We start from the raw sequence: 26,949 nt of genomic DNA, 5'->3' as shown, positions 1-26,949 counted from the left end.
TTGGCTTCTATCATTACTGTTGTTTTCATAGTTATTATCATTGTTTACACCCAGCTATGGCTTAGGACAGATACTAATGGGAAGGACATTATGCTATAACAAGTTTTACTGACTTGTCATTGAATATGCTTCAATAAACAGAACCGTTATTGTCATCAAACATTTGTGAAGCCCACTTTTCATTATTGCTTCTTGTTGAGCCAAACCTTGGTTAACCTCAGTAGGAAGGGCACCAGGTTCAAGAGGTCAAAGAAGAGACCCAGAGCCAGCAGAGGAGACATGAGATTTTATTAGGGGCCGACGTACAGGGGAGAGAGTCCGGTGGGGACAGGCTGGGCAGGAAAACCACAGCCACCTACAAACACCACACAGCTAATAGAGCATTTCCACTTACCACCCCTCCCACCAACAACCTCCACCTGGCAGCCTTAAGGTAACCCACAACACGGGACCTCAGTCCCCCATATGGCTGGTGTCCCACGAAATGGGCCAGGGGCCTCAGATGTTTACCATAGATAAGGAAGGAATCTCCAGGTTAGCCACTCCCAAATTACCTAGCTCAAAACATACATTCAGGTGCATCTGCCACACAGGATCATTCTAAGGGGATGCTTAAATAATTGCTGTCAGGTGTGCTTGCCCTACCGTGTGTGTGTGTGTGTGTGTGTGTGTGTGTGTGTGTGTGTGTGTGTGTGTGTGTGTCTGTCTGTCATGGTGCTGGAGACATGTGTCTGAAGTGATAGAGGTATTTCTCTGCACCATTTAGAACTTTAGGTTCCTAGCAGCATCTCTGAACCATCTTCTCAGGAGCTAAAACAGTCCAAATACAGAGATTCCATTCTCCAAACTGAAGCTGTTTTGGTTTTGGCTTTTTTTCTGAATTGTGTATTTATTTCTGTCCTAAAACTTTAAAATCAGCACATTTGTGAATTGGGAATTTATTTCTTAAAACTTTAAAATGAGCACATTTAGTTATATATACATATGTAATGAATTGCCATTATAGAAAATAATACAATCAGGTGAAGTTAAGAGTACTGTTGTGGAAATACCCAAGACTTTCAGCCACAACAAATGTTCAGTCCTCAGAACCGTGGGAATTAAGATACAGTGTAGTAATAAGGAGTAAGTGGTCTGATTTCACCTTACCGAATCAGGCTCTTAGCTGTTACTACAGTCTTACTCTAACTCTGTCTTTTGACCCGGCTTTGAATGTGCTGTGCATGTGCATTAAATTAATAAATATTTATTGAACACCTGCAGTATGCTGGATACCTTGCTAGGTGTTAGAGATAGGAAGGCACAGTCACTAACCAACAGGAATTAGCAGCCTAGCGGAAGAGATAACCAGTTAGACTAGTGATTGCCACACTCCATTTAGAGCGTGAGCCAAAAAGCCAGAGTCCTCTGCTGGCACAGAATGGGTATTTAAATTAGAGCAGGTAACCCTTGAGCTGATTCTTCAAGCATGAGAGTCATGAGCTAGGAAGAGTATTCCAGACACTAAGATCAGGAGACAGAAAGGCACAGAGGCAGGAATTAGCCTGGTGCAAGCAAGGAGTCACTAGTCATTTAGTGTGGTTGGAGCAAGATTTAGGCGTGTTCAGAGGAACTGGAGAGAAGCATAGAGGAAAAAAATTTTTAATTTTAATAGAGAAAAAGCTTTTAAAAAGAGAGAAGCCAGCTACTCAGGAGGCTGAGGCAGGAGAATTGCCTGAACCCAGGAGGTGGAGGTTGCTGTGAGCCGAGATCGTGCCATTGCACTCCAGCCGGGGTAACAAGAGTGAAACACCATCTCGAAAAACAAAAAAGAGAGAAGCCTAGAGGGGTAGGCAGGAGGCAGAACTGAGGATGGTTGGTGTGTATAGGAAAGGGCCCAGATGGAAGGATCCAGAAGTAAGAGGTCTGATCAAGCTCACACTGTTCACAGCGGTATGCCTCATGTGTCCTCAAGCATGTCATTGGGCCTTAGGGTCCTCATCAGTATAACCAGAGAACTGGGGAGAGTTGTTCCCAAACCATGGAACATCTTTCCAGTAGATGTGAAAAGATGGGCTGTGAAAAATGGTTTCATTACTTTCATAGTTAGGGGAAGACTGAATACCTCATTGGCCTCTTTAAGACTAATGATGACTCTAGCATATTAAAGGTTTCTGAAGTCCTCCAGTAAAAACACTACTTCAGTTTTCTTTAACTCAGTATTTTCCAAATTATGTGGAGTGAAAACTGATTTTCTGTAACAGAATTATTAGTATCATGAGGCAGAGCCCCATTCTGGCAAGCAGTAGACTAGTTCTCAAAGGTACAATCATCTTTATTTATTCACTGATTAATTCTTTTAAATACAGAACCAAACACCTGGCTCATATACACCCACTTTATACTTCAAATTACCATTGTGTCCCTGTAAGAGACTTTAGGTGTTTATATTCCACAGCAATGTTTTTTATTAGTATTATTACATCAACTGTCCTGGGATTTTTTTTTTCTTTTTTCATTTTTCATGTCATGCACAGACTCTATTACCTGGTAATACATTGGAAGAAATGTGAATTGAGTTGTTTCTAAGCAAATATCAATCATTTATGATTTGTTTAATAGAAATTATAATGAAGAAAATCAGGGTTTTGCTTATTATGAAGTCATTATAGTCAACATTAGCAACCCCCAAAATTAATAATGTGTCAGTAAATCATTTGCATTGCTAAAGAGCTCAAATAAATAAAAACAGGGTTGACCTTGTTAAAATTTTGATGTTTTCAACATTTATCTGTCAGAGCCACTGATTTGGAAATTGTTATAAATTCTTGAAAAAATGGAAACTTTTTTCCCTGTAAAAATATCCATCATTTGGCCAAATACAATGTCATTTTTCTTGAAGAGAATGTAGTGATTGATTATCCAGAGTGCTACCATGACAAGGTAAACCAACCAAATAGCTGGAAAATTGTATGTAATCATATAGCATCACAGAGGCTCTGTGTTGTGCACAACCATTAGAATTAAACAATGGCATTCTAATCATTCCCTGCCAGTACTTCCTGTTCATCCCCAAAAGCTTGACCTCCAGTGGATATGCAGAGGTGTTTGCAGTCATCCCTTCCCCTCCAGATGCTATCAGCACAATTCTAGTCAGCTGAAAGCACTGCAGTAAATACAAGCCAAACCCAAACCACCCAAGGAGATTTCAAAATGCAAAGGTGTCTGTGTCTAACATCCCTCACACATAAGACATTCAGAGATTTATTCTGTCTATTCTCATTACTAATATGGTTTCTTTTATTAGTAGTATTGTCTTGAAAATGCTGAGAGATTATAAACAACTGGGGGAAGGGAAGGATGGAAGATGGACGAAAAGAGGAATGCTGATTCCTCTGGAGAGGCTGATAATCTATTCAGGAAGACGAAATACACCTGAGGTGACTTGAAGGCGGTTACACCGTATTCGCCCAGTGTGAGAGTACCAGTACACAAATTGAATACATGAGTCATTGGGGCCAACAAAGTAAAGGAGCGTTCCAATTATCCTTGGTTATTAGAGAACTAAATTGAGTCATAAGAAAGGAAGGGGCACCCAAACCTACCCCAGAGATGGTTATCAACAGCATAATTGGGAAGAGAACCAGGCCCTTTCTCCCCATAATCAGAGGAATCTCCTCATGCTCGTCTTCCCTGCAATGTTTTAGATTTTAAACAGGCTTTGTTAGGATAACTGAACTCTACTCTCCTTTATTAATTGCTGTCCACATGTTGTAGAATATCTTGTGTTCTGAATCAGGATGAGGATTTTAAATTCTTCTTAGTGTAGGGACGTGTAGCCAGGCAGAATCAATTCCTGTCACTCACACACAAATACAGAGGAATGGGATTATGGATCAGGGTGAAGCTGCAGTGCTTTAATCTTAAAATCAATACAGAAAAGGAAGTTGAACTTGTGGGGATTCTATAGAGACTGTAATTTGGCTTCCTATGAGGGTTGCCTTACAGAATAAAACTGCTCCTTCCTTTTCACCTTCTGATGATTGTATTGGGGGTGGGAAAAATGAGGGGAAGGCGAAAGATGACAAGAAATGTCTACCACCAAATCTTCTTGAATAAGCATGCAAATGCAACTCATAATTCAAGCGAATCCCCCATTGTGTTGAGAAGAGCTATATACCTTTGTTTATTCTTTTGATTTTTAGAAAAATAATTAGCCAAAACCCTGTACCCCATAATCTGTATTTAAGCATAATAAAAATGCCTTTGATTCCTTCAAAGTTCACTGTCAGACTGGAAAAGTATTTTTTTAAGCTTACTCTTATGGCTAAGCTTACCATAGCCTATGTAATTTAATATAAATACAAAATCAACAAACCAGTTATTGACCAAAGGATTCCACGCTGCTAAGCATGTGATTAATATTTACCCCAATGTAATTCTGCTTCTTTTGAAAGAGGCATAAACTAATGGTTTAAACAACTCAATCTTTTCTTAATCAAAGATTTAGAATTTGTTGAATATGCCTCTTTTCAGATATAACACTGATTTGCTGCATAGTGCTGTCAGCATCTAGCTTTAAGATGGGCTCTTTTCCCCTTCGGATAGTTTTTTAATTCAGTTTTAAAATATGTCTGAGTGTGTTTGGACCCTGCATCTATAGTGGTGACAGCAATATGAAACACTGTAATCTCATGGGAAAATGCACTGTGGGCAACAGAACTCCGGTCTGGCTCTGAGGCAGAATGGCATAGTTAGAAAACCGAAGCCTAGTGCTCCTTCTTCGTTTACTTCGTCTTTCTAAGCTTGTTTCCTCATCTTTAAACTGGAGATGATTATAGGAGCCACCTGATGGATAGGAGTGTTGAGAGAGTTAAATGAAATAAAATATACAAGTGCTTAGCATTGTACTTTGCACTTGTAAGAACCCTATAAAGGTTCATGATTATCACAATTATTATGTGAGTCTTAAGTGCAATAACATATGCTGTGTATGTGAAAACATTCTACAAGCTGTAAAACACAATACAAATGTTTGTTGTTATTCTGAATAGATTGATGGTTTTGAAACTTTTAAAATAAATCGTGAAAGGTTTTTTCTTTGTGCTGCCTGTCGTAGGTCCCTAATCTCAAAAAGCCTTGGAGTGATAAATCAGGCTCCAACTGAATATGTATTTTCTGTCTTAAAAGCCACAAAGTTATCTTGTGAATGTTAAGAAATCCATGATATCAACTTGAAAATCCCTATTCTGTGTCCTTCCAGAGAAAACACTTGCTCAGGTCTTGGGAAGACCAGCACTGTGTAAGATACTTACTTGGTTGTTGTTTTGAGTTCATATTTCAAAATGTCACGTTCTTGCAGCAAAGCTCAGGTACCTTAAATTATGACATACTTGGAGTTGTCCTTCCTTGTCCTATACATTACTTGACTACAGAAATCTCCTCTGTGTCTTCTCTTTATTGTTCATTTCCAGAGCACAATCATTGTGGAGAAGACAGTGCAAGACCTCATGAACCTGATGCATGATTTGAGTGCATATTCAGATCAGTTCCTCAACATGGTGTGCGTGAAGCTCCAGGAGTACAAAGACACCTGCACTGCAGCTTACAGGTAGAACTTCTGTTAGGAGCTAGGCAAAGTAATGTTTGAGCCTGAGGGTGGTTCTGATTGGTGAAATTGCCTCAATAGCCTAACTTCCAACATTATAGAAAAGGATCATCTCTGAGTTTGTCAGGAGATGAGAATATGCATGGCAGAAATAGTCTCCTAGACCTTTGTAGAGTCAGACCAACAGAGCAAATGAAAGTGATGAAGGGACAGGGCCGCTAGGACTGCCGTTGAGTGGCTCAGATTATGTGTCAGCCTTGATGTTCATGAAAACCTAGAATGGTAAGATCATGTTCCTCAAGGATATTCCAGATCTTGGTTAGCCTGTCTTGTGATTAAAAAGATCCTTAAAGTAGAGCAATTTGAAACTCTTAATAATCTTTAATAGTATTTCTTTTTAATTCTTAAAAATATATTCTTCCTGATGTTTGATCTGTAGCATTCCTATTGTCACAAAAGGACAGTTACCCCGTTTTTAGCATCAGTAGCAATGAAAAACCATTGCTATGAATTTGAAAACCATTAGTTATACCTCTGATTTCTTTCCCTAGGTTCAAAAAAATCTCTCTGGGCTTGTGGAAAAGATCATAGCACCTCTCAGAAAGCTAATAATAGGAACAAATTATGGTCTGGTTGGTAAGACATGAAACAGTTAGGGAAAGGAAGAATGTATAATAAAATACTAAATTATATGTGATATATAATTAAGAATAGATAGGTGAAGTGTACTACATAATCAGGTGCTACTTGTACAATATAGACTGTGAAGGCAGAAGGAACAAAACACAAGAAAGAGAAAAGGTTGTAGTCAGGAATTATTTTACAGTGAGATATGTGCTGGACTGATGAAATTTATGGAGGTGGAGAGATGCAGGGAGCAATAAGACAGCTGCCCGCTATTTAAAGGGGACAGTTAGGAGGAAGTTTGACTGGAACTGAGTTCCCAGGAGAATATAGTGGGAGATAATGTTGAATAGGAAGATTAAGATCAACTAACAAGGGATCATAAAAAAAAGAAGATCTGAAAATATACATGTTGGATAGCAGATAGGGAATCATTATAAGTGAGCAAGGAAGCCATGTTTAGGGAAGATTAATTTGGCAGAGGAATACAACCTAGGTTAAAGTTTAAACTTCCTCATTCCTGCAACAAGAATTATCTACAGTTTCGTGGACAAATGAAAGAACAACCATCTCACCGAGGTGCAGTCCCAGTAACCTTTTGTGTTCCATAATTATTTATCAAAAACTACATTTAGGTTAAAATCATACATATAGTTACCAATTATGTCAATTGGTTGTGAACTACATAATAATTGTGATAGTAATTCAAACAAAAGAAAGTTAAACTGTAGTGTTGTGGTAACAGAAAATTTAAAGTTTTTGGATTTTAATTTATACAGATAGTCTTTTGTAGGAAGCTACTATGGAATAATAAAATAATTTTAAGCATAAAAATATATTTCATTAGGATCAATTTCAGTGAGGAAATGAAATAGAAATGATAATTCAAAGAGAAAAAGGAAAAATGAAAAATACCCAGCTATTAAAGAAGAGCTCATTTCTATGTATTTTGAATGTATAATGGAGAGTATCAAATCCCTGTGGCATCAGGATGCCATTGGATCCTTTTTAACATTTTTAACTGACAAATAATAATTATATGCATTATGAATTATGAGTACAATGTGATGTTCTGATATATGAATACATTTATGAAATGATTACATCAATCTGATTCCCATATCCATTACTCCTCATACCTGTCTCTGTGTGTGCTGCAAACGTTTAAAATCTACTCAGCATTTCGAAATATGTATTACATGATTATTGATTAGAGTCACCATGATGTTCATTCAATCTCAAAATGGCATTCCTCCTAACTGAAACTATGTGGCTTCAGCAACATCTCCCCACCTCACCCACCCCCAACCTCCGGCAACCAGTGTTCTGTCCTCTACTTCTATGAGTTCGACTTCTTTAGATTCCTCATATAAGTGAAATCATGCAATATTTGTCTTTCTGTGCCTGGCCGTTGGATACATTTAAAATCGTGATTTTTTTTTAACAGTGTCAACCTTGAGCATATGCCAAAATTTATATTTTCTGCATCTGTTTAAACACATGCTTAAAAATGTTAAATATCAAAAAGGGAAGGAGAATATAGTTTTTCACAATTATTTTAAGGGATACACCAATAACAGTTGTAAAAGCCACTATTCTAGGTTAATTGCCTGAGATTAGAATTTTTGGGCCATAGAGTGTTGCATTTTCAATTTTACAAAACCAAACCCCAAAATGGTAGTACCACCGTCTCATCTACCAAAAGAGAATTTAATAAAATGGTTTAACTATTAAAACTTAGGCCAGGTATGGTGGCTCACACCTGTAATCCCAGCACTTTGGGAAGCCAAGGCAGGTGGATCACCTGAGGTCAGGAGTTTGAGACCAGCCTGACCAACATGGTGAAACCCTGCCTCTACCAAAAATTAGCTGGGTGTGGTGGTGCACACCTATAATCCCAGCTATTCAGGAGGCTGAGTCAGGAGAATCACTTGAACCTGGGAGGCGGAGGTTGCTGTGGGCTGAGATCGTGCCATTGCACTCCAGCCTGTGTGACAGAGTGAGACACTGTCTCAAAAAATAAAAATAAAACTTAAATATGAAAAAGTTTAAAATTTTTTAAATAATTTCATTTTAATAATATTACATTATAAATTTATACTTAACCTCCATTCAATGTAAAGCTTTTTTTTAAGTAGGGCATGCCCTCTTTTTCTAATAAATTATCTGATTATGGACACCCAATAACTTCTCACAAATAATAATGTTGATAAATAGTAATTGTAGTGGAGATGTTGCGTAACCTGACCACAATAAGGTCAAGTTGTCTCTAGAATGTAAATCCCCCTGATGGCCATTTATATAGTATTGTTGATGTTGTTGTCTTAAAAGACATGTTTTAAGTTCTTGTAGCTCAGCACCATATTCATCATGGGTGATCTTTTTTCCAATCATTTATATTCCTGCCTCTCAATATGTCAAGTGGCTGGAGGCCACCGCATCTACATAGCAGACTGGTCATTGTTGAATAGTTTTCATCTGGAAGTTTTCTCTTAGTTTGGAGTGATACTCTCCTATCCGCTGGACATAGTTCTTTTTTCTTAGTGATAATAAATCAGTTTAATCATTTTATGAAAGCCCTTCCAAAATATGAAGATAGTTACCATGGTCAATTTAGTCTTGTTTTTCCTCCTTAAACTGAAGATTCCCAGTTTCTGGGATGCCCTGGTCTACAAACCATCCCAGTCATCTTTCTCCATTACCCATTAGCTTGGCAGTGTCCATCTTAAAAAGAAGTGCCGCAGCCTATGCCCAGTGTTCCAGATGCACTCTTTTTTTTTTATTTTTTCTTTTTTTTGGAAACAGAGTCTGTTGCCACAGCTGGAGTACAGTGGTGCAATCTTGACTCACTGCAGCCTTTGCCTCCAGGTTCAAGCAGTTCTCCTGCCTCGGCCACCTGAGTAGCTGGGACTACAAGTACAAGCCACTATGCCCAACTATTATTCTTTTTTTTTTTTTCAGTAGAGACAAAGTTTTGCCATGTTGGCTAAGCTGGTCTCGAATTCAAATTCCTGGCCTCAAGTGATCCTCCCACTTTGGCCTCCCCAAGTGCCCAGATGCACTCTGGGTGTTGAACAGCACCATCGCTTTCCTTGTTCAGGACCCAGTGCTGGACACAGTGCTTCTTAGTGTGTACTGTCATTGTGTTTGTCAGATATTTACTGGGCATTTACCAAGATGCTGTGTGGGTATGTGGGGATAAAGAAATTAATCGGTCAAAATTCTACCTTTCATGTGCTCATATTCTTGGTGAAGGATAGAAAGGGAAATATGGGACAAAGAAATAGAAAGTGTATATCCGCAGCATTAACTCATGACAGAAAATATGGCAAGATAACTCATGGCAGAAAATATCCCGTAAAAATGCCTTGTTGCAGGAGGAAGAAATTACAAAGGAGGACAGGGAAGGCTTGGTGAAGGATATGAACTAGGCTTGGTGAAGAATGAGGAGGATTTAGACAGAGGCTTGTGGAGGGGAAGGAGGAAGCCAGAGCAAGAACACGTGATAAGTGTCTGGGAGGTGGAAAGGAAGGCCTGGGTCAGACTGGAGGATCACGACTGTCAGACTCAAGGAACTTTCCCTTTTTCAATTAGGTAGCGAGGAGCCACTGAGGGTATGTAAGCATGGAGTGCCACATGGAGACCCGTGCTGTAGGGAAAGTTTTCCGAGTTTTGCATAAGATGGATTTGAAAAGCAAGAGTATAGAGATAGAAGGGAGAGAGACATTAAGCGCTTGAATTAGAGGACAGGCAAGGAAAATGGAGAGGACAGATTAAGAGATACTAAAGAGGCAAACTTGATACGACTTAGCAACTGATTGGCTATAGAAGAAGAAAAACTGATTGAAATTAGTATTATCTTTTCTATGCTGTATTTGTGATGATTTTTGTAAAACATAAATTCAGGCTCTCACATTTACCCATTAAATTTAATGATTGTATGTTTATTTGTTTCTGAGATAGTCTTGCTCTGTTGCCCAGGCTGAAGTGCAGTAGCACAATCGCAGCTCACTACAGCCTCTGCCTCCCAGGTTTAGGCAGTTCTCCTGCCTCAGCTCCCGAGTAGCTGGGATTACAGGTGCCTGCCACCATGTCCAGCTAATTTTTGTAGTTTTAATAGAGACGGGGTTTCACCATGTTGGCCAGGCTGGTCTTGAACTCCTGATCTCAGGTGATCCACCTGCCTCGGCCTTCCAAAGTGATGGTATTACAGGTGTGAGCCACCATGCCTGGGAAAATTTAATGTTATTTTCAACTCACCATTTCAGCCTATTGAGATATTTTTGAATCCTCATTCCATCATCAAAAAATCTTAGCTATTTCTTAGCTTCCTTGATTACATAAGCAATCTTTTTTTTTAATGCATGTCATTGAAAAAATGTCCAACAGCATCGGACTAAGTTGAGAATTTTGGAGCTGTACCTCCTGACACTTTTTTTTAGGTTGACATCTGTTTATTACTTCTTGCTTCAGGAGTTTATATGTTTTTCTAACTAGGAACCTGGGCTTTAGCTCAATAACAGGCCCTACAGCTAAAGTTTAAATGTCAGCTTTTCTATCTACTTCTTATATGACCCTGAAAAGCTACTCAGCCTCTATGCCTTGATTTCCTCATTGCAAAAGGGTAGTAATAGTCCTTTTCTCAAAGCATTGGCTCAAAAAGTATCAATCATTTTTGCCTTCACCAGTTTCCATAACAGTATTCCACGTATTTCATCATCTGTCCTATAAAAGACTTTATCAGATTTCTTGCTGGTGTCTTCCCAGCCTGATTCTTTTAATGCAACCAACCCTTCTTCATGTCCACCCAAGACGGGCATGGACAAGCCTATTATGGGCAATACTAGATATTTTGTTCAGGAATCCTCCCTTCCCTTTACTCTTAGAATCCACTTCTCCTAACTGAACCATTCCTTAAGAGCTCTCTTCTTGGGCAGCTTTCAGATGACCTTTAGAAACAAGGTCAAGGCAACCAAGAGCCAAATCTACCTGCCCCAAGTCAGAAAAGGAAAGTCAAATGACCTATTCTTTGTGAGATCCTCCTAGCTTCCAGTGAGGACTACTTTCTAATTATTCATGAACTACCTTTTAATTATCTGTTCAGAATTTTGCCTTTAATTCCAAATTCACCTCATTTCTGTAATTTATGTTCCTTTTCTTTTATGAACATCTGGGATTTACTCCCAGGTATTTTTTCCTGTCTGTCAGGATAGCTTCAAAATGATCAGCAGTGGTTCTGTGACTCCATGCTTTGAATTATTTCGGTACTACGAGATCCTTACCTAAATTGATTAAACCTTTCAGGAATTTCTTTGATCTTAATAACCATTAACAAAAACAGGAGATCACTGCATCCTTCAAACAGTTCATTCACTTGGTTTCTAGAATTGCATATATTCAACAAGTGTTCACTGAGTGCTTGTACACGAGTTTGTAGATGTAATAGTGAACTAAACAGATTAAATATCTGCTTTCATGGGGTTTATGTTCTGTTATGGATGGGAGAGGGGAGATGGACAATAAATGAACGTAATACAGAAGCATAAAGAATTTTAGAAGATAATAGGTACTGTGGAGGAAACAAATGGAGAAAGCTGGATAGACTCAGAGTGTGGGGGGAGGAGTTTGCAGTTTTAAATAGGGTGCCCAGGGAGGCTCTGTTGACTTGAGCTTAGAGGAAAGGCTCCAAGGAGTTGAAACAGTTTGACAAGCCATCTGGGAAGAGTGTGCTGGCATAGGGCAAAGGCCAGGAGGCGGGACTTTCTGGGACACTTTTAAGGAACAGCAGGGAGATGAGCATGGGTGGAGTAAAGAGAGCCAGAGGAGGGAGGGTATTGGAGGGTGGCCAAGAGGGAACAGAGAGCAGACCATGGAGGGCCTGGTAGGCTACTCTAGGGATGCTGAGTTCTACTCCAGGTGAAATGGGGAGCTGTTGCAAGGATTGTACCTAGGAGCAGCATGATCTTACATTTTAAGTATTGAAAATAGGCTTTAGGGAGACAAGGATGGAAGCAGTGAGTGAGACCAACTAAAGGCTAGAGTGGTAATCCGGGTGAGAAACAAAGACTGCACTGTTGGTAGCAGCAGAGATGGGGGGACTGGGTGAACTCTGAATATTTGAAGGAGCAGCCAGCTGAATTTCCTGCCAGATTGAAGATAGGGTGGGAGAGAAAGAAAGGTATCAAAAATAACTCAGGATTTTTTTTTATTTGAGCAGTGAAAAGATAAGAGTTGCCAGCTATTGTGATGGAGGATGCTGCAGGTCTGGGCAAGCAGATCAGGGCTTAAATTTGGAGTGTCTGTTAGCCACGTGGAGGGGGGAGTTGGACATATGCATCAAAACAAGAGAGGTCTGGCCTGGAGATAGGTATTTGCCAGCTATTGTCACATAAATAGTATAGCTAAATGGGATTTAAAACTATAGGACTAGATGAAATCTTCACAGGAGGGAGTATAGTCATGTCAGAGAAGAGGACCATGGACTTTATGAAGTTTGCAAGATGAGGAGAAACCACCAAAGGACATAGACAAGCAGCAGCCAGTGGAGTAGGAAGGAAATCTAGAAACTGTAGTGTAGTGTTGCCAGCTTTAGAACTCAGCATGGATTGAGTGATAAATGTCGCAATGCGGAGGTCGTTGGTGACCATCACAAGAGCTGTTTCTGTGGAGTAGCAGGGATTAAAATTGGACTGGAGTGGCCTTAAAAAAGAAACTGGGAGTAGAGGAATTATAAAGATAGGCAAAACCTTTACACTGAGTTTTGCTGCAAAGGGGAACAGAGAAGTGGCATAGTGGCTGGAGAAGTGAGGTCACAGGAAGGTTTTTTGTTGTATGTGTTTTTTTAAAAATAGAAGAAACAAGCACATAATTGTATTTGAAGAAAAGGATTTGGGAAGAAGGGAGATTTGGTGTTGTAGAAAGGGGAAAATCCCTGAAATTATGTTTTTGGCCAGAGAGGTAGTGGGGGAGCAGGGGTACGCAACTGAGGGATTGGTTTTAGGCAGGAACACGGATAGTTTTGCTCACACTGTCTGTTCGTCCTATAGGAATTGAGTTATTTCTCCGACATTTATATTTTACCATTTTGTGCAAACAGCAAAACTCTATCTTCCTTTGACTACTGCTTCTGGAACATGGCCATTGCTTTTGGGTTTTGTCATGGTGTGGTCGTCAAGGGCATTTTGATTCCTTCCCCTAAGAAACTCCACTGCTTTGGCATCTCTCTGAGCCACAGTCTCTGAAATGGTGTCCACCTGTTGGTGCCCACTGTCAGATCACCGGGCATTATCGGGGAGGGATCCACCATGGTTGCTGAATGACAGACCTAGGTGAAATTTTTCTCAGGATCGGGAAAAGCATCTGTGAGGCTTTGCAAGGGAATAAATAGAAAATCATCTTTATGGTTGTTGTACAACAGTGCACACTCAGGCACAACACATGCCCCCACGGTGCAGTTGCCTGCTGGTTAATCAGCGTCTTCAGGTTTCTGGAGAAAGTGTTTTCTTATTGTATGACTCTGAAGATGCAAAGTGTCCTTACTTCCTCTCTTCCCATTTGTTGCCCTCCCCCAGATTGGCACCTGCTGAGGAGTAATTAGGGCAGTCCTAATTTGGACGGCCAAAGCCTGATTACAGTGAGGGGAAAAACAGGAAATGTTCTAGTTTTGCTGCCAGCAAATGACTGACTTAAATAGAAAGCCATATACAATTCAAATGATCCAAAATGGTATAACACTGGGGAAGGAGGAAGGGAGCAGGAAAACATTGCAATCTGATTTTCTCCCATGTGATCCTCAGCAGATATTCTTCAGAGAAATCAAATCTAGAAGCTCACAATGCCCTCTGCTGAGGGTTGGCTTGTTTTCCAAGCTTCCCATGAGAACCTGAGCAGCTCCTGGGAGCTTAGAGATCTGAGGAAAAGTCAAAAACATATCCCCTTGCTAGGAGTACCTCACTCTGGAGAGAAAGCCTGTGAATCAGGCAATGATTTCAGGTTACATGCCTTGGAGAAAGGGGTTTCCTGAAAAGGGAAATTAGGACTGGAAGTCTTTTCCCTAATTATCCACACCCCTCGGGGCTTAAAGGGAAACTCAGCTGTGAATTCTGTACTGTGCCACCTTAGCAATCAGTCACTTGGCCCATGAGTCTCCTCCTTCCAAGCTGAGTGCTTCCATCCCCTTGACTGTCCTCTGTCCAGTAGCTCATGTGTCCCAAAATAATAATGTCAAGATTGGTAATCACAGTTTTCAGAACTTTCTGTCTGTTCCAATTTAGCATCAGTTCATTAATCAATGTTTTTCCTCAGAGGTGGGGGATAAGGGGGCTCCCTGCCTTGTGTTGGGCCTGGCAGAGAATACAAATAAAACCTCTTCTCTAGTGTTAGAGACTCAGTTGATAGAAGACACAAGCATGTTACTTTCTAGGAGAGGTGGAAGCATCCTCAGGGAACCCCTTTCCCTACATCATAAAGGAACCAGAACTCATGTAGGACCTGAAGAACGAGTGAGAGGAGGATAAACTTTCAATCACTGATGGCAGATATCGGAGCTGGCACCGGGCTAGGTACCTTGTTGACCCTTGGTGTACTTGTTGAATGAAGGAGGAAATTTCTACCAGACTGATGATCAGGACGAGCAAGCAGTGGGGCAGCATGGATGACCATGGTGCATGGGAGAAAGGTTGAGAAATCACAGCATCTAGAGTGGACAGTGTGGTTGGGTAGAAATGGGCAGGCAAGGGGATTTTTGAAAATTTCCTGTATTAGGTTAAAGTGTGCTGTCATAGGTTTTGATAAGGAGGATGACATGATCAAAATGGTGTTTTACCATCTCACTGGCCCCACTGTGCTAAATAGCAGAGACTAGACACTAGGGGCTCTGGTGGCTTCAGAAGCTCTTCGAGTTTCCTGTATAGCCAGAGGCCAGGGTCCTGTAGGAGCGAGACTCTCCTTGAGTGGGCCTTGGAGCTTTTGCCAACCTAACTTAACTTTGAACCTCAGAACAGCCAAGGGCATACACCCTCTGCAAGCTCCAGCTTATGATCTGTCTTTTGAAGCTATGTTGTCTCCTAACTCTAATATATATTCATTTCTACTAAACATTAAATAAGTATCATCCTGATACCAAAACCCAGCAGAGACTCAACCAAAAAAGAAAACCTTAGGCCAATATCCATATGAACATAGATGTAAAAATCTTCAATAAAACACTGGCAAATCAATTTCAAGAGCACGTGAAAAAGTTATCCATCACCTTCAAGTAGGCTTCATCCTGGGGATGCAAGACTGGTTCAACATACACAGGTCTATAAACGTAATTCACCACATAAACAGAACCAAAGACAAAAACCACATGATTATCTCAATTGTTGCAGAGAAGGCCTTTGACAAAATTCAGCACCCCTTTATGCTAAAAACCCTCAATAAACTAGGTATTGACAGAACGTATCTCAAAATAATAGAAGCTATTTACGACAAACCCACAGCCAGTATCATACTGAATGGGCAAAACTGGAAGCATTCCCTTTGAAATCCGGCACTAGACAAGGATGCCCTCTCTCACCACTCCTATTCAATATAGTACCAGAAGTTCTAGCCAGAGCAATCAGGCAAGAAAAAGAAATAAAGGGTATTCAAATAGGAAAGGAGGAAGTCAAATTGTCTCTATTTGCAGCCATCAAAAACAATGAGTTCGTGTCCTTTTTAGGGACATGGATGAACCTGGAAACCATCATTCTCAGCAAACTGACACAAGAACAGAAAATTAAACACCGCATGTTCTCACTCATAGGTGGGTGTCGAACAATGAGAACACATGGACACAGGGAGGGGAGCATCACACACTGGGGTCTGTCAGGGGGAAATAGGGGAGGGACAGTGGGGGATGGGGAGTTGGGGAGAGAGAGCATGGGGAGAAATGCCAGATATAGGTGATGGGGAGGAAGGCAGCAAATCACACTGCCATGTGTGTACCTATGCAACAATCTTGCATGTTCTTCATATGTACACGAAAACCTAAAATGCAATAAAAAAAGTACAAAAAAAATTATAAAATATATATAGTATCCATTTCATAGAGGCCATTCAGCAAGTGAGCTTTTATTATATGCTCCTGAAATTTATTATGCATAACTTTATGCTGGTATTTATTCCATCGTATTGTAATTTAGACTTTGAAATATATCATTTCATTAGTTATTGGTTTAACTTTTTTCAAAAAAAATACAAAAACAAAAAACAGTGTTTTTCAATTATAGCTACTCATCAGCGTTATTTGGTGAAATTTCAAAACACAAATCCTGGGTTTTCCATACTAGGCCCACTGAGAGTCAGACCTAGGCAAGTATAGTTTAAAAATATCCTCAAAGTGATTCTCATGTGTTACTGATTAGAAATCACTGGTCTGGGCCAAGCACAGTGGCTCATGCCTATAGTCCCAGCACTTTGGGAGGCCGAGGTGGGTAGATCACCTTAGGTCAGGAGTTCAAGACCAGCCTGGCCAACATGGTAAAACCCTGTCTCTACTAAAAATACAAAAATTAGCTGGGCATGGTGGCAGGTGCCTGTAATCTCAGCAACTCAGGAGACTGAGGCAGGAGGCTATGGTGTTTGAGCTCAGTTCTGAACTGAGATCATGCCACTGAGGCAGGAGAATCACTTGAACCTGGGAGGCAGAGGTTGCAGGGAGGCAGAGGTTGCAGTGAGCCAAGATCATGCCACTGCACTCCAGCCTGGGTGACAGAGTGAGACTGGGGTAAGGAGAAGGAAGAAAAGAAAAGTGGAGGGGAGTGGGAAGGGAAGGATAAGGGAGAGAGAGAGGGAGGGAGGGAGGGAGGGAGGGAGGGAGGGAGGGAGGGAGAGAGAGAGAGAGATCACTGGTCTGAACTTTTAAGAAAGCTTAGCTTCCAGAAGTAAGTTATTATGTCATTTTCTACACACTTGTCTCCAGTGTCTTTCACGGGGTCTCTATAGAGGTCGTTCTTGTTTTTGATCAAAAGGAAGAACTTCCTTCACTCATCCTTCTGGCCAAATACGGATGCTGCCCACTTAACCAGGTGTCCTACAAATTCTTTAGCAAGCAACCAGTCCTCATTTCTCCTACCCAACTCGCTCTACCATAATCAGATAGGAGTCTGTTGCAGTAAACTTAACACAAAGTAATCAGGACTTAGACGAAAATGAAAATAAATACTCAGTAAAGTATTAATACATAGTCTCTGTGCAAGGGGCTTCAGAGTCATACCTTATCTAGTCAGTTGCAACAATTCTGTTAAATTAGATTCTCCCTGCCTTTCAGATGAGGAAACAGAAGTTCCGAAAAGTTAATAAAGTGGCAAACGCCACAAAGCGTAAAATGGTAGTGCAAGTGTGAAAGGCACTAACTTCATCTCACTTTATAGCTCTAAGGAAAGGCAATGGAATTGAAGGGGAAATAGGAAACCTGAAAAAGATTTCAAATGGTTTAGAGAGACAGTGTAATCATTAGGAAAACAGACTACAGAACAGTGGGTCTGGATTCCGTTTAGGTTCTGCCTTGCTAGTTGGCTGACCACCATCAAGTTCCCAGCCTTCTGTGCCTCTGTATTTCGCTTATCAAATGGAAGTAATAATAGTACCTACCACACAGAGTGCTTATGAGGATTAAAAGTTAGTATATGCCAAATGCTCAGAAGAATGCACAGCTCATGGTAAAGGCTAGTCAGCCTATACGATGATTTGTCGTTGCTGCAGTTGATGCTGTTTCGTATTATTTACTTTTAAATTAATTCATTGATGATATTGTTGATATTCAGTAATAAAAGGGCACAAGAAAGATATATTTATGTCATTTGTTCTTTTCCTGGTGTTCTGTGCTCCAGTCGCGTCATTCATTTCTCCAGTCTGTTACTCATTCGGCAGTACTTATGGAGCACTTGCAGGAGCCAGCGTTAATCTAGGGCTAAGGGTGAAGAAGTGAATTGACTAGGTAAGGTCCTTGTTTTCATGTATTTGACCTTAATGGAGGGAGCTAGATAATAATCAAGGAAATAAACAAAATACATTTCTCACTAATAAGGATGATGTGATTTAGGAAAAAAACAACAGATTCAAGTGAGGAGTAGGTTCAGGAAACACCTCTCGGAGGATGTGGTGTTTTAGCTCAGATCTGAAGGATGAGAAGGAGTCTGGTGGAAATGTGGGGAAGAGTACTCCAAGCAGAGAAAGGAACAAGTCCAAAGATGGGAACTAGCTTGAATTCAGGCTAGTGAGCAGAATGCATTAGAGGAGGAATACTGAGTGACGTTAGACAGGTACAGGGGTCAGATCATTTGGGTCATTTCTGTCTGGACATGAGAATCACATGGGAGCTTAAGACATATCCAGACTGAGCCCCACTTCAGCCTGTGAAATTGATATATTTTTTAAATGCTTCCCAGATATTTTCATGTGCAGCCAGGATTAAGAAGCATTGATAAAGGATTTTGAGGTGAGAGAATTTGAATTTTATTCTCAGCTCAATGGGAAGACATGCAAGGTTTAAATAAGGAGTTATCTGATCTAAGATCTGTTTATAAAGATCTTAATGATATTCAAACACGGGATGTATTTAAATTTGCTTTATCATAAGAAAAATCTGAACATTTGATGATTGAGACAGATTTTTTTTTTGAGACAGAGTTTTGCTCATGTTGCCCAGGCTGGAGTACAATGGTGTGATCTCAGCTCACTGCAACCTCTGCCTCGCAGTTTCAAGCAATTCTCCTGCCTCAGCCTGCCTCCCAAGTAGCTGGAATCACAGGCATGTACCACCACACCCAGCTAATTTTGTATTTTTAGTAGAGATAGGGTTTTACCACGTTAACCAGCCTGGTTTCAAATTCCTGACCTCAGGTGATCCACCCGTCTCGGCCTCCCAAAGTGCTGGGATTACAGGCATGAACCACCGCACCTGGCCGAGACAGATTTTATATGAATTATTGGTCTACTACCTGTGTTACAGTATAATTTTTTTTCTTCTTGAACTTTTAAATATTAAACAGTTATGACCCTTCCTATGAGAACTTGTCTATTTAAAGGTTGTTACTAAATTATCCCCAAGAGTTACCTTCTGTAAACTGTCACTCCAAAGCTGTTTTCCTGGGTCCTCTTGGATGGTTTCTGTTTCCCGTGGCCTTTCTCCAGAGTTATCAGAAGTTGTCATTCTCAGGTAGACATACACACTGTCATAAAGCTCTCCGACCTGCGTTCAGTATGATATCAAAGATGTTACGGTGTTTCTCTCCTCTTTTCCTATGTATCCTGTACCGTCTTAACTGACTTTTTGGTTGTGGTTCTGTGTTTGTTTTATTTGGCAGCATAATACTATTATCTTTGCATACCTAATTGTCATTTTCACTTGTGTTGCTGGACATTTCACTGCAGTTTCGTCTGCTGCAGGGCCAGTCATTCCCAGTCAAATTTGGACGACGGCACTTTAATTTGGACCAGCCTTGTCCAGGGTTTGTTTGTTGAACTTGGCTTCCAGTTTTTGAAGTATCTTGAAAGATTCAGTCTGGGAAAGCAAACACCATGCCCTGGCTGTCACCAAACAGTTGAATCCAATTAGCCTCACCTGCCCCTGGTTGTTTACCTAATGAAAGACTCAGCTCCCCAGCTGTGTCCAGGGACCATGCACACTCACACTTCCCAACTGTTCCAGAGAGGAAGCAATACACATCAAAGCCAGGCGACACCAGCAGATGTTTTCTGAATGAAATTCACTCAGCCGTATCTCGAGGGTGGACCTTTCTCTTGGCAGCCTCATCACCTGTACCAAAAGGTACACCTATTTTCCTCTTCCTCCTGGGAACAGATACAAACAGTTACACAGATGGCTCTGTCTGTGGCCCATTGAGCTGTGAATTAATGAGTAGATTATGGTTCTGGTAGGGATGATTAACCTTGCTCCTGCTTTGGAAAAATTGTTGGAGATGTAGCTCTCCTTTTTTGAGGCTATTTGAATATGTCCTGGAGTTCTGTAACCCACATGATGTGGTTTATCAGAAAATCAAAAACAAGTAAATGCAGTTAATCAGGGTGGAAACTTGCCACTTGAGTCAAAAATTTTCTTTAGGGTAATTGTATATTGCTGATCAGTGTCAATATTTCAAATTAGAATTTTTGGGATTACTTTTGGGATTGATGTTCACTCCAATATGTACTAATAAATTTATTGTTGAGGGCCGTATGTTAGTAGCATTTTAGTTAATTTGGATAACTTTTCTTTTTTTTTTTTTGCGACAGAGTCTCAATTTGATACCAGTCTGGAATGCAGTGGCACGATCTCGGCTCACTGCAACCTCTGCCTCCCGGGTTCAAGCAATTCTTCTGCCTCAGTGTCCCAAGTAGCTGGGACTACAGGCATGTGCCACCACACCCAGCTAATTTTTGTATTTTTAGTAGAAACGGGGTTTCACCATGTTGGTCAGGATGGTCTCAATCTCTTGACCTAGTGATCCACCCACCTCAGCCTCCAAAAGTGCTGGGATTACAGGCGTGAGCCACTGTGCCCAGCCAACCGTTCTTTAATAAAATGGGATCCATGCATAGTAGAGACAACATAATCTTGATTTACTGAATTAATCCAGTTCTTTAAAAAATATGTAAGTAAATAATGTGGGTAGCTTTAATTTCATCCAACCTAACGTAATTTTTTTATTTAAGCTAATGCTAAAATGGAAAATTCTAGCCCCTCAAAATATATGATACCATTTCACACCTAAAGATCCAACTCTTTCCTGAAGCTGAGGGCAGATGTATGCCAGCATGGATGAGCTCAAAGATGTAGATGCTGGAAAAATGAGTTGGGCTTGGGCTTCTAACTCTGTGGAATGGAATTTGACCTACAGTGTGGATCGAAGAGGAATTGAACCACCCAGCCAAGATTCTTTCTAGATAAGAATGGTGAAATTGAAATTTTATATAATTTCCACATGTCAGAAAACTATTGCTTTTTTATTAAAAAAAATTTTTTTTTTAATGTCAATGCCATTGTTAGCTTACAGGACATACAAAGACAGCTTATGGGTAGGTTTGGTCCACAGGTCATGGTTTGCCCACCCCATTATATCAGACAGAGTGCTAACTGGGAAGTTATGGAAAAGTGTAAAAGGAGAGCTTTTGTTTGTTTTGTTTCCAAAGGGAGAGATCACTGTAGGCTGACTTAGTCAACAAATTCTTCACAGAAAAAGTGAGTTTTTGAGGAGACTTTCCAATAATAGGCCACCTAGGAATAAGTAGCCTAGAAGGGAGAGGCTTGTCAATAATCTCTCTTTGGTTCATTTGTTTTATGAGTCAGGACTATTTTATGTTGGGTTTTTGCAGAGGGGGACACACCTGTATTCATTATCCTGGTTTGTATTGAATCCAGAGAGGCAAGGTGAAGGGCATGGCACAGAGTGATCTGTGATTTGGTTGAATGCCAAACGACTTGACAGCTCATCGAAGGTGTTTAGTGCAGAGAAGAAAACGGAAACCATTAAGATAGTTTTAGTGTAATAAGTTAACTCAACTTTTGACATTAAAGAGGGCTTCTTTTTATCTCTACTTAAGTTCTTATATGCCTTCCAAATACCAGGTATTGTGCTAGGCACAGGGGACACAAAAACTAGTAAGAAATCAAGTTTGCCCTCAGAAAACTCATCATCCAGTATGGGATTCCAGCTTGCAAAAAAAGTGTAGTAGGACCAGTGAAAATGGAGGTTGGAAAATGCAAAGGTTGTGGCCCTTGAGTGCCCGTTTAAATCACATGGGAAACCCCAGAAGATTCAGTTGCCTGGATCTCACACCCCAGAGATTGTGATTTACTTGGTCTTGGTTATGGCTTGGTTATGACTTGGGCATCTGGGTTTTTAAATAGCTTCCCCAAGTGATTCTAATGTGTAGTCAAGGTTGTCAACCTCCGGTATAGGAGTGATGAGGCACAAAAAAAGAGGACTCAGATGTATCAAGGGAGGAGCTGGGGCAGTGCTTGATAAGTAGAGGCAAACAAGGAGGATGAGAAAAAGGCTTTCTAGGTCGAGATGACACACAGAAGCAGGAAATAATAGATCCTATTTGGAAAATTTTGGAATACTCATTACAGGTAGTGTGTTCAACCAGCACAGGCAAGGGATTGGCTAGGAATCGTGAACAGACACAACGGAGGAAAGGAATACCAGGAGGTGAAGGTAGAAAGATAGGTGTTCATGGCTTGCTAAGTCTAGCCTTCGTCTTACCTGGAATTAGGAGTCACGGAAGACTTGTAAGAAGGGTTATAACATGATTGTATTTGTAGTTTAGAAAAACGACTCTTCTGACTGGTGTGGTGAGTCAAACTGATGGTCTTGTAGCTGTAGGCAAGAAGCCCAGTTACAAGGTTATTGCCAAGTCCAAGTGAAAAATGATGAGTTTGAATGTAGGTTAATAGCAGTGAACCTGGACAGGAAATGACAGATTTATTAAGATATTAAGGAGGAGGAATTGGCAAGATGTGGTGACTGGGTAAGTAGGATGACTCTGCGTTCCTGACTCTAATAACGGGATGGCATGAAGAGGGAACATTAGATACTTAGTGGGAGAGAGAGACAGAAGTAGTTAGTAATTGAGTTCCTCTTGACTCATTATAAGTTGAAGTGTGGATGGAACTTTCAAGTAGAGTTCTACAGTAAGCCTTTGGCTATGCAGATAGGAAACTTAGAAGAGAGGGCTGCCCTAGAGATAATAATTTCAGAGTCATCAGAATATAGGTGGCTCAAGTTGGGCAAGAAGATGAGACTGTCCAAGTGGGAAATGCAGAATTCTGTGGAACACACCATTTAAAGTATGGACAGAGAAAAAGAGCTATCTGTTTGGCTAAGAAAAGTTAGGATGGTAGGTAAAGAACATGATGTGGAAAGCAAAAGAGTAATATTTCAAGAAGAGAGTGATCAAAAGTTTTGGATGCTTTAGAATAGTCAAAGAGTACAAAGAATAAAATAAAAAGTGCTTATGGGTTGGTGGAGCAATTTCAGTGGAATAATGGTTCTAAAACCCTGATTGCAGTTGATTTAAGACTGGATTTTGATTTCCTGTCAAAAGTTTGGAGTGAATAGATTTAAAAAGCTCTTTTCTTGCTTCTAACTTATAGAAATTCTGGATAAAAACAAAATTATAACTTTAAACATATTTTAAATATGTAACCAAACTCAAAAGGATGAAAGAGAATTCTCCAGATGCCATGAATGAAAGAAGAATTAAAAGCCACAGAAAGATGTGGAAGATGAGTGGGCTACAAAGGTTTCAGGACCACATACAGAGGTCAAATAGAGGCTAGTCTTTTGACATCTTCCAGGCAGGGAGGGAGGTCTGTCTGTGCAGAAGTTACACAAGGGACTGTTTTCATTCATATTTCTTAGTTCACTCATGAATGGAACCAAGAAAACTTGGGACTTAAGAAGGAGCCACCCAACCTGGAGTAGAAAAGTAGTCCCTAAAAGAAATCAGAATCCCACAGCTTATGTGATATGTGCAAGTAAGAACCTTAATTTGTACTACCTGCATAGGGAGAAAAAGCCTTAAGTCAAAAAGAGAAAAGAAAAGAGAAACAAAAATTATAAACCTATTTGGAACCAGTGGAACTCATAGGATTCAGGAGAGGCAAATGCAGACTACCTAATAGTGATACCTTGAAAATTCAGAGCAAATGCAGGATTCCTGCAGAGGACAAGTCCCATTGAATAGAGCTTCCAGACCAAAGTAGCAGACCACATGAGGAAATGCATCAATAGAAAAGAAGGCAGATGCAACAAATAGGACGCTTGATATCTATGAGAACTACCAAAGAATATAAATCCACTTCATAAAAGGAACCTAAAAATTGTTTTCTAAAACATTCGAGGAGATTAAAAAAAAGACCAGTTTCCATGATACAAGAACAGGACATTTTAGAGGGGAAAAGCTAGTAGATTTGTAGAGAGCCAAATAGAAAATCTAGAAATGAAAAATATAATAACTGAAAATTTTTCAAAAAAGCAGTAGATGGGTTAAATCATAAAGTAGACCTTGGAGAGAGATTTCATGAATGACAGATGAGGCAGTGAAGTCAGTTAGTTTAGGTGGCTCCTTTGATTAATACTTTTGAAGGAGAGGGAGCAGCTTTGTTAGAGAAAAATGTAGGGAAGAGATTAATTAATTAATTCATTCATTCATTTAAAAAATAACAGAGGATTAGGGAATACATAGTGGAAAGACTAAAAATACAGGAAAATGGGGAGATAGGTCAGGAAAAAAAGATCCCCAAGAGCCTACATAGAGGAATTACTGGAAATGAGTGAGGATGAAATAGATTTGAACATATTTCGGTTGGGGTTAAGAGGTCAAATATTTGAAAGCATGTAATTAGGTTGCTTCCTTTCTCTGTCAGATAGGAAGGATATGGGGGATAAGCAATAAGACATACAGAAAAGGCAAATGATTTTAAAGAGATAGCTACTAATATAAATGGGGAGAGGAACCTGATCAGAGACAGGTATAAACAATGCCAGAGAACATTGAGGGTACACCTGCACCAGAATCTCGTATCTGAGTTGGTACCGTGCTATAAGATTGCAATGCAAGTATAAGATGGTAAAAGTTAGATTGCTGGATTAGTCCGTAAATATTGCAGAAAAGATACAAGGAAATAGCAAAAGAGGGAATAGAAAATAGCATTAAGAAAGTAATTTCAGAGATTGGCGGGAAGTAGTTTCTGTAAACCAATTTTTGTGTCTCTGACCATAGTTACTATAAGAAAACATTCCTTATAATGAGTTAGAAGAATTCTAGAATCTGTTTTCCTCCTGCCTAACCTCATTTCCCATGTAAGTATGCCTTGAGCTCAAAACTTTAGAAGAATAAGAGAGCAAATAAATAGATCTCTTATTTATTCGAATTCATTTTAAACGAACCAGGGTAATATTGCTCCCTACAACAGTGGTTTCCAACCTTTTAGACACCAGAGTGGGATGGGATGGTTTCAGGATGAAACTGTTTCACCTCAGATCATCAGACATTAGATTCTCACAAGAAGCTTGCAATCTAGATCCCTCGCATGCGCAGTTCACAATAGAGTGTGTGCTCCTATGAGAATCTAATGCCATCGCTGATCTGACAGGAGGTGGGTCTCAGGTAGTCATGCTCACTGGCCTGCTGCTCACCTCCTGCTGTGCTGCCCTGTTCCTAATAGGCCACGGACCAGGACCAGTCTGTGGCCCAAGGGTTGGGGACCCCTGCCCTACAACATGAAACTATGTTACCTTAAGTCAGTCTGTCACTTAAGTCAGTCAGTCAAGGTTTGTAGGCTTCAACTTTTGTTTTTGTTTCGTAGAGATGGTCAATCTATGTTGCCCAGGCCAGTCCTGAACTCCTGGCCTCAAGCAATCCCTCCACCTCAGTCTGCCAAAGTGCTGTAGTCATAGGTGTGAGCCACTGCACCTGACCTAGGCTTCACCTTATTTTTTCTATAAACATTAATTGTTGACCCAACCCAATTGTCTGTTGGGTCAAGGAGGTATCATACATACATACATACCATATATATTGTTTATTTGGAAGTGCATCGTGTCCCCCAGAATGACCCCTGTACCAAAAGAGATTCTTGCCTGTGATGGGGACAATCACATGGAGTCTTGGTCAGCTCCAGAGGGGTAGCCAGCTAATTGGCACTCCCTTCATAAATAAATGTCATTTCTGTCACCTAGTATTGCTAATGAGGATATTTAGATCATTGAAATTAGTTATAGTGACAAATGTTGAACAGAAAGAAAAGCTTTTTAATTAAGTTGAAATTGTTAAGATGCATTTACAGGTAACATTCCGGTAAGAGCAGTGTTAATAGCTAACCCATGGGTCCTATTAAAAGACTCAAAGTGTGTCAGCTCTAGGTCACTAGTCAGAGCCTGCTGGAGATGGCAGTAATCAAAGGCTTTTTCTGCCTGACATCTGGGGCTGAGGGTTTCTTTATGATGGTAGATTGGCTGTGAAGAGAGGGGTGTCCATAATTCAAACAATACCCTCAACTAGAACTAATTGATAGTTTAAACCAAGAAGTCAGAGTACAACCTTTTGTAACACTTCTGTCATCTTTCAGGTACTACTTATGTTGTCACTTAATAGCATTCTTTTACATGGTTATCCCACTTTTTATTCAACATTTTCTTAAAAGATTCCTCCCCCCTAAAAATACCATGCACTTCTATTTATCCTAAGGGATCAACTACGGTAAATGGAACTAATTAGTATTATCAACTATCATGATTACTCAACAATTAAGAAACTAAGTATGAAATGTAGAAATGCTGTTTCCCAGTAATGTGAGCTATTCATGGGTATCACTGACTCCAACTCAGTTAATGGAGTATGTTCAAAAGAGACATAAGTGTGATAGCTTTTTTCTGCAGCAAAGTAGCTGAAAATGCTAACTGAATACCAGACATCATGCTGCAGCATCTCTTTTCTATCGACCGTGTTTAGGGGTATTGTCCAGTCCGAGGAAAAACTTGTCATCAGTGCGTCCTGGGCAAAAGACGATGATATCAGCAGACTCTTGAAATCTCTACCAAACTGGATGAATATGGCTCAACCCAAACAGCTGAGGCCAAAGAGAGAAGAGGAAGAAGATTTCATCAGGTAAAAGGTCCATTTTTCTAAGTTGCACTAAACATGCAAAGGAAACACATCTGTTTAGCTCATCTTTTCTTACATGAAATTTTGGCCAGTTCTAAAAA

General features: G+C 40.2%; 1 protein-coding gene across 2 annotated transcripts in view; it reads left to right on the top strand.

The window, feature by feature from the left end:
* The window catches only part of EXOC4 (exocyst complex component 4), an 808,475-nt gene that overhangs the window by 635,695 nt on the left and 145,831 nt on the right, over positions 1-26,949 (top strand). For both annotated transcript variants that reach the window (XM_002751973.5, XM_035255084.3), the window contains 2 exons: positions 5,454-5,590; positions 26,696-26,851. In XM_002751973.5, the coding sequence (XP_002752019.3) occupies positions 5,454-5,590; positions 26,696-26,851 (293 nt within the window). The remainder of the gene's footprint in view (positions 1-5,453; positions 5,591-26,695; positions 26,852-26,949) is intronic.

This window comes from Callithrix jacchus, chromosome 11 (assembly GCF_049354715.1).
Source record: "Callithrix jacchus isolate 240 chromosome 11, calJac240_pri, whole genome shotgun sequence".
Lineage (NCBI taxonomy): Eukaryota > Metazoa > Chordata > Mammalia > Primates > Cebidae > Callithrix > Callithrix jacchus.
This window is presented reverse-complemented; position numbering and strand designations above follow the sequence as displayed.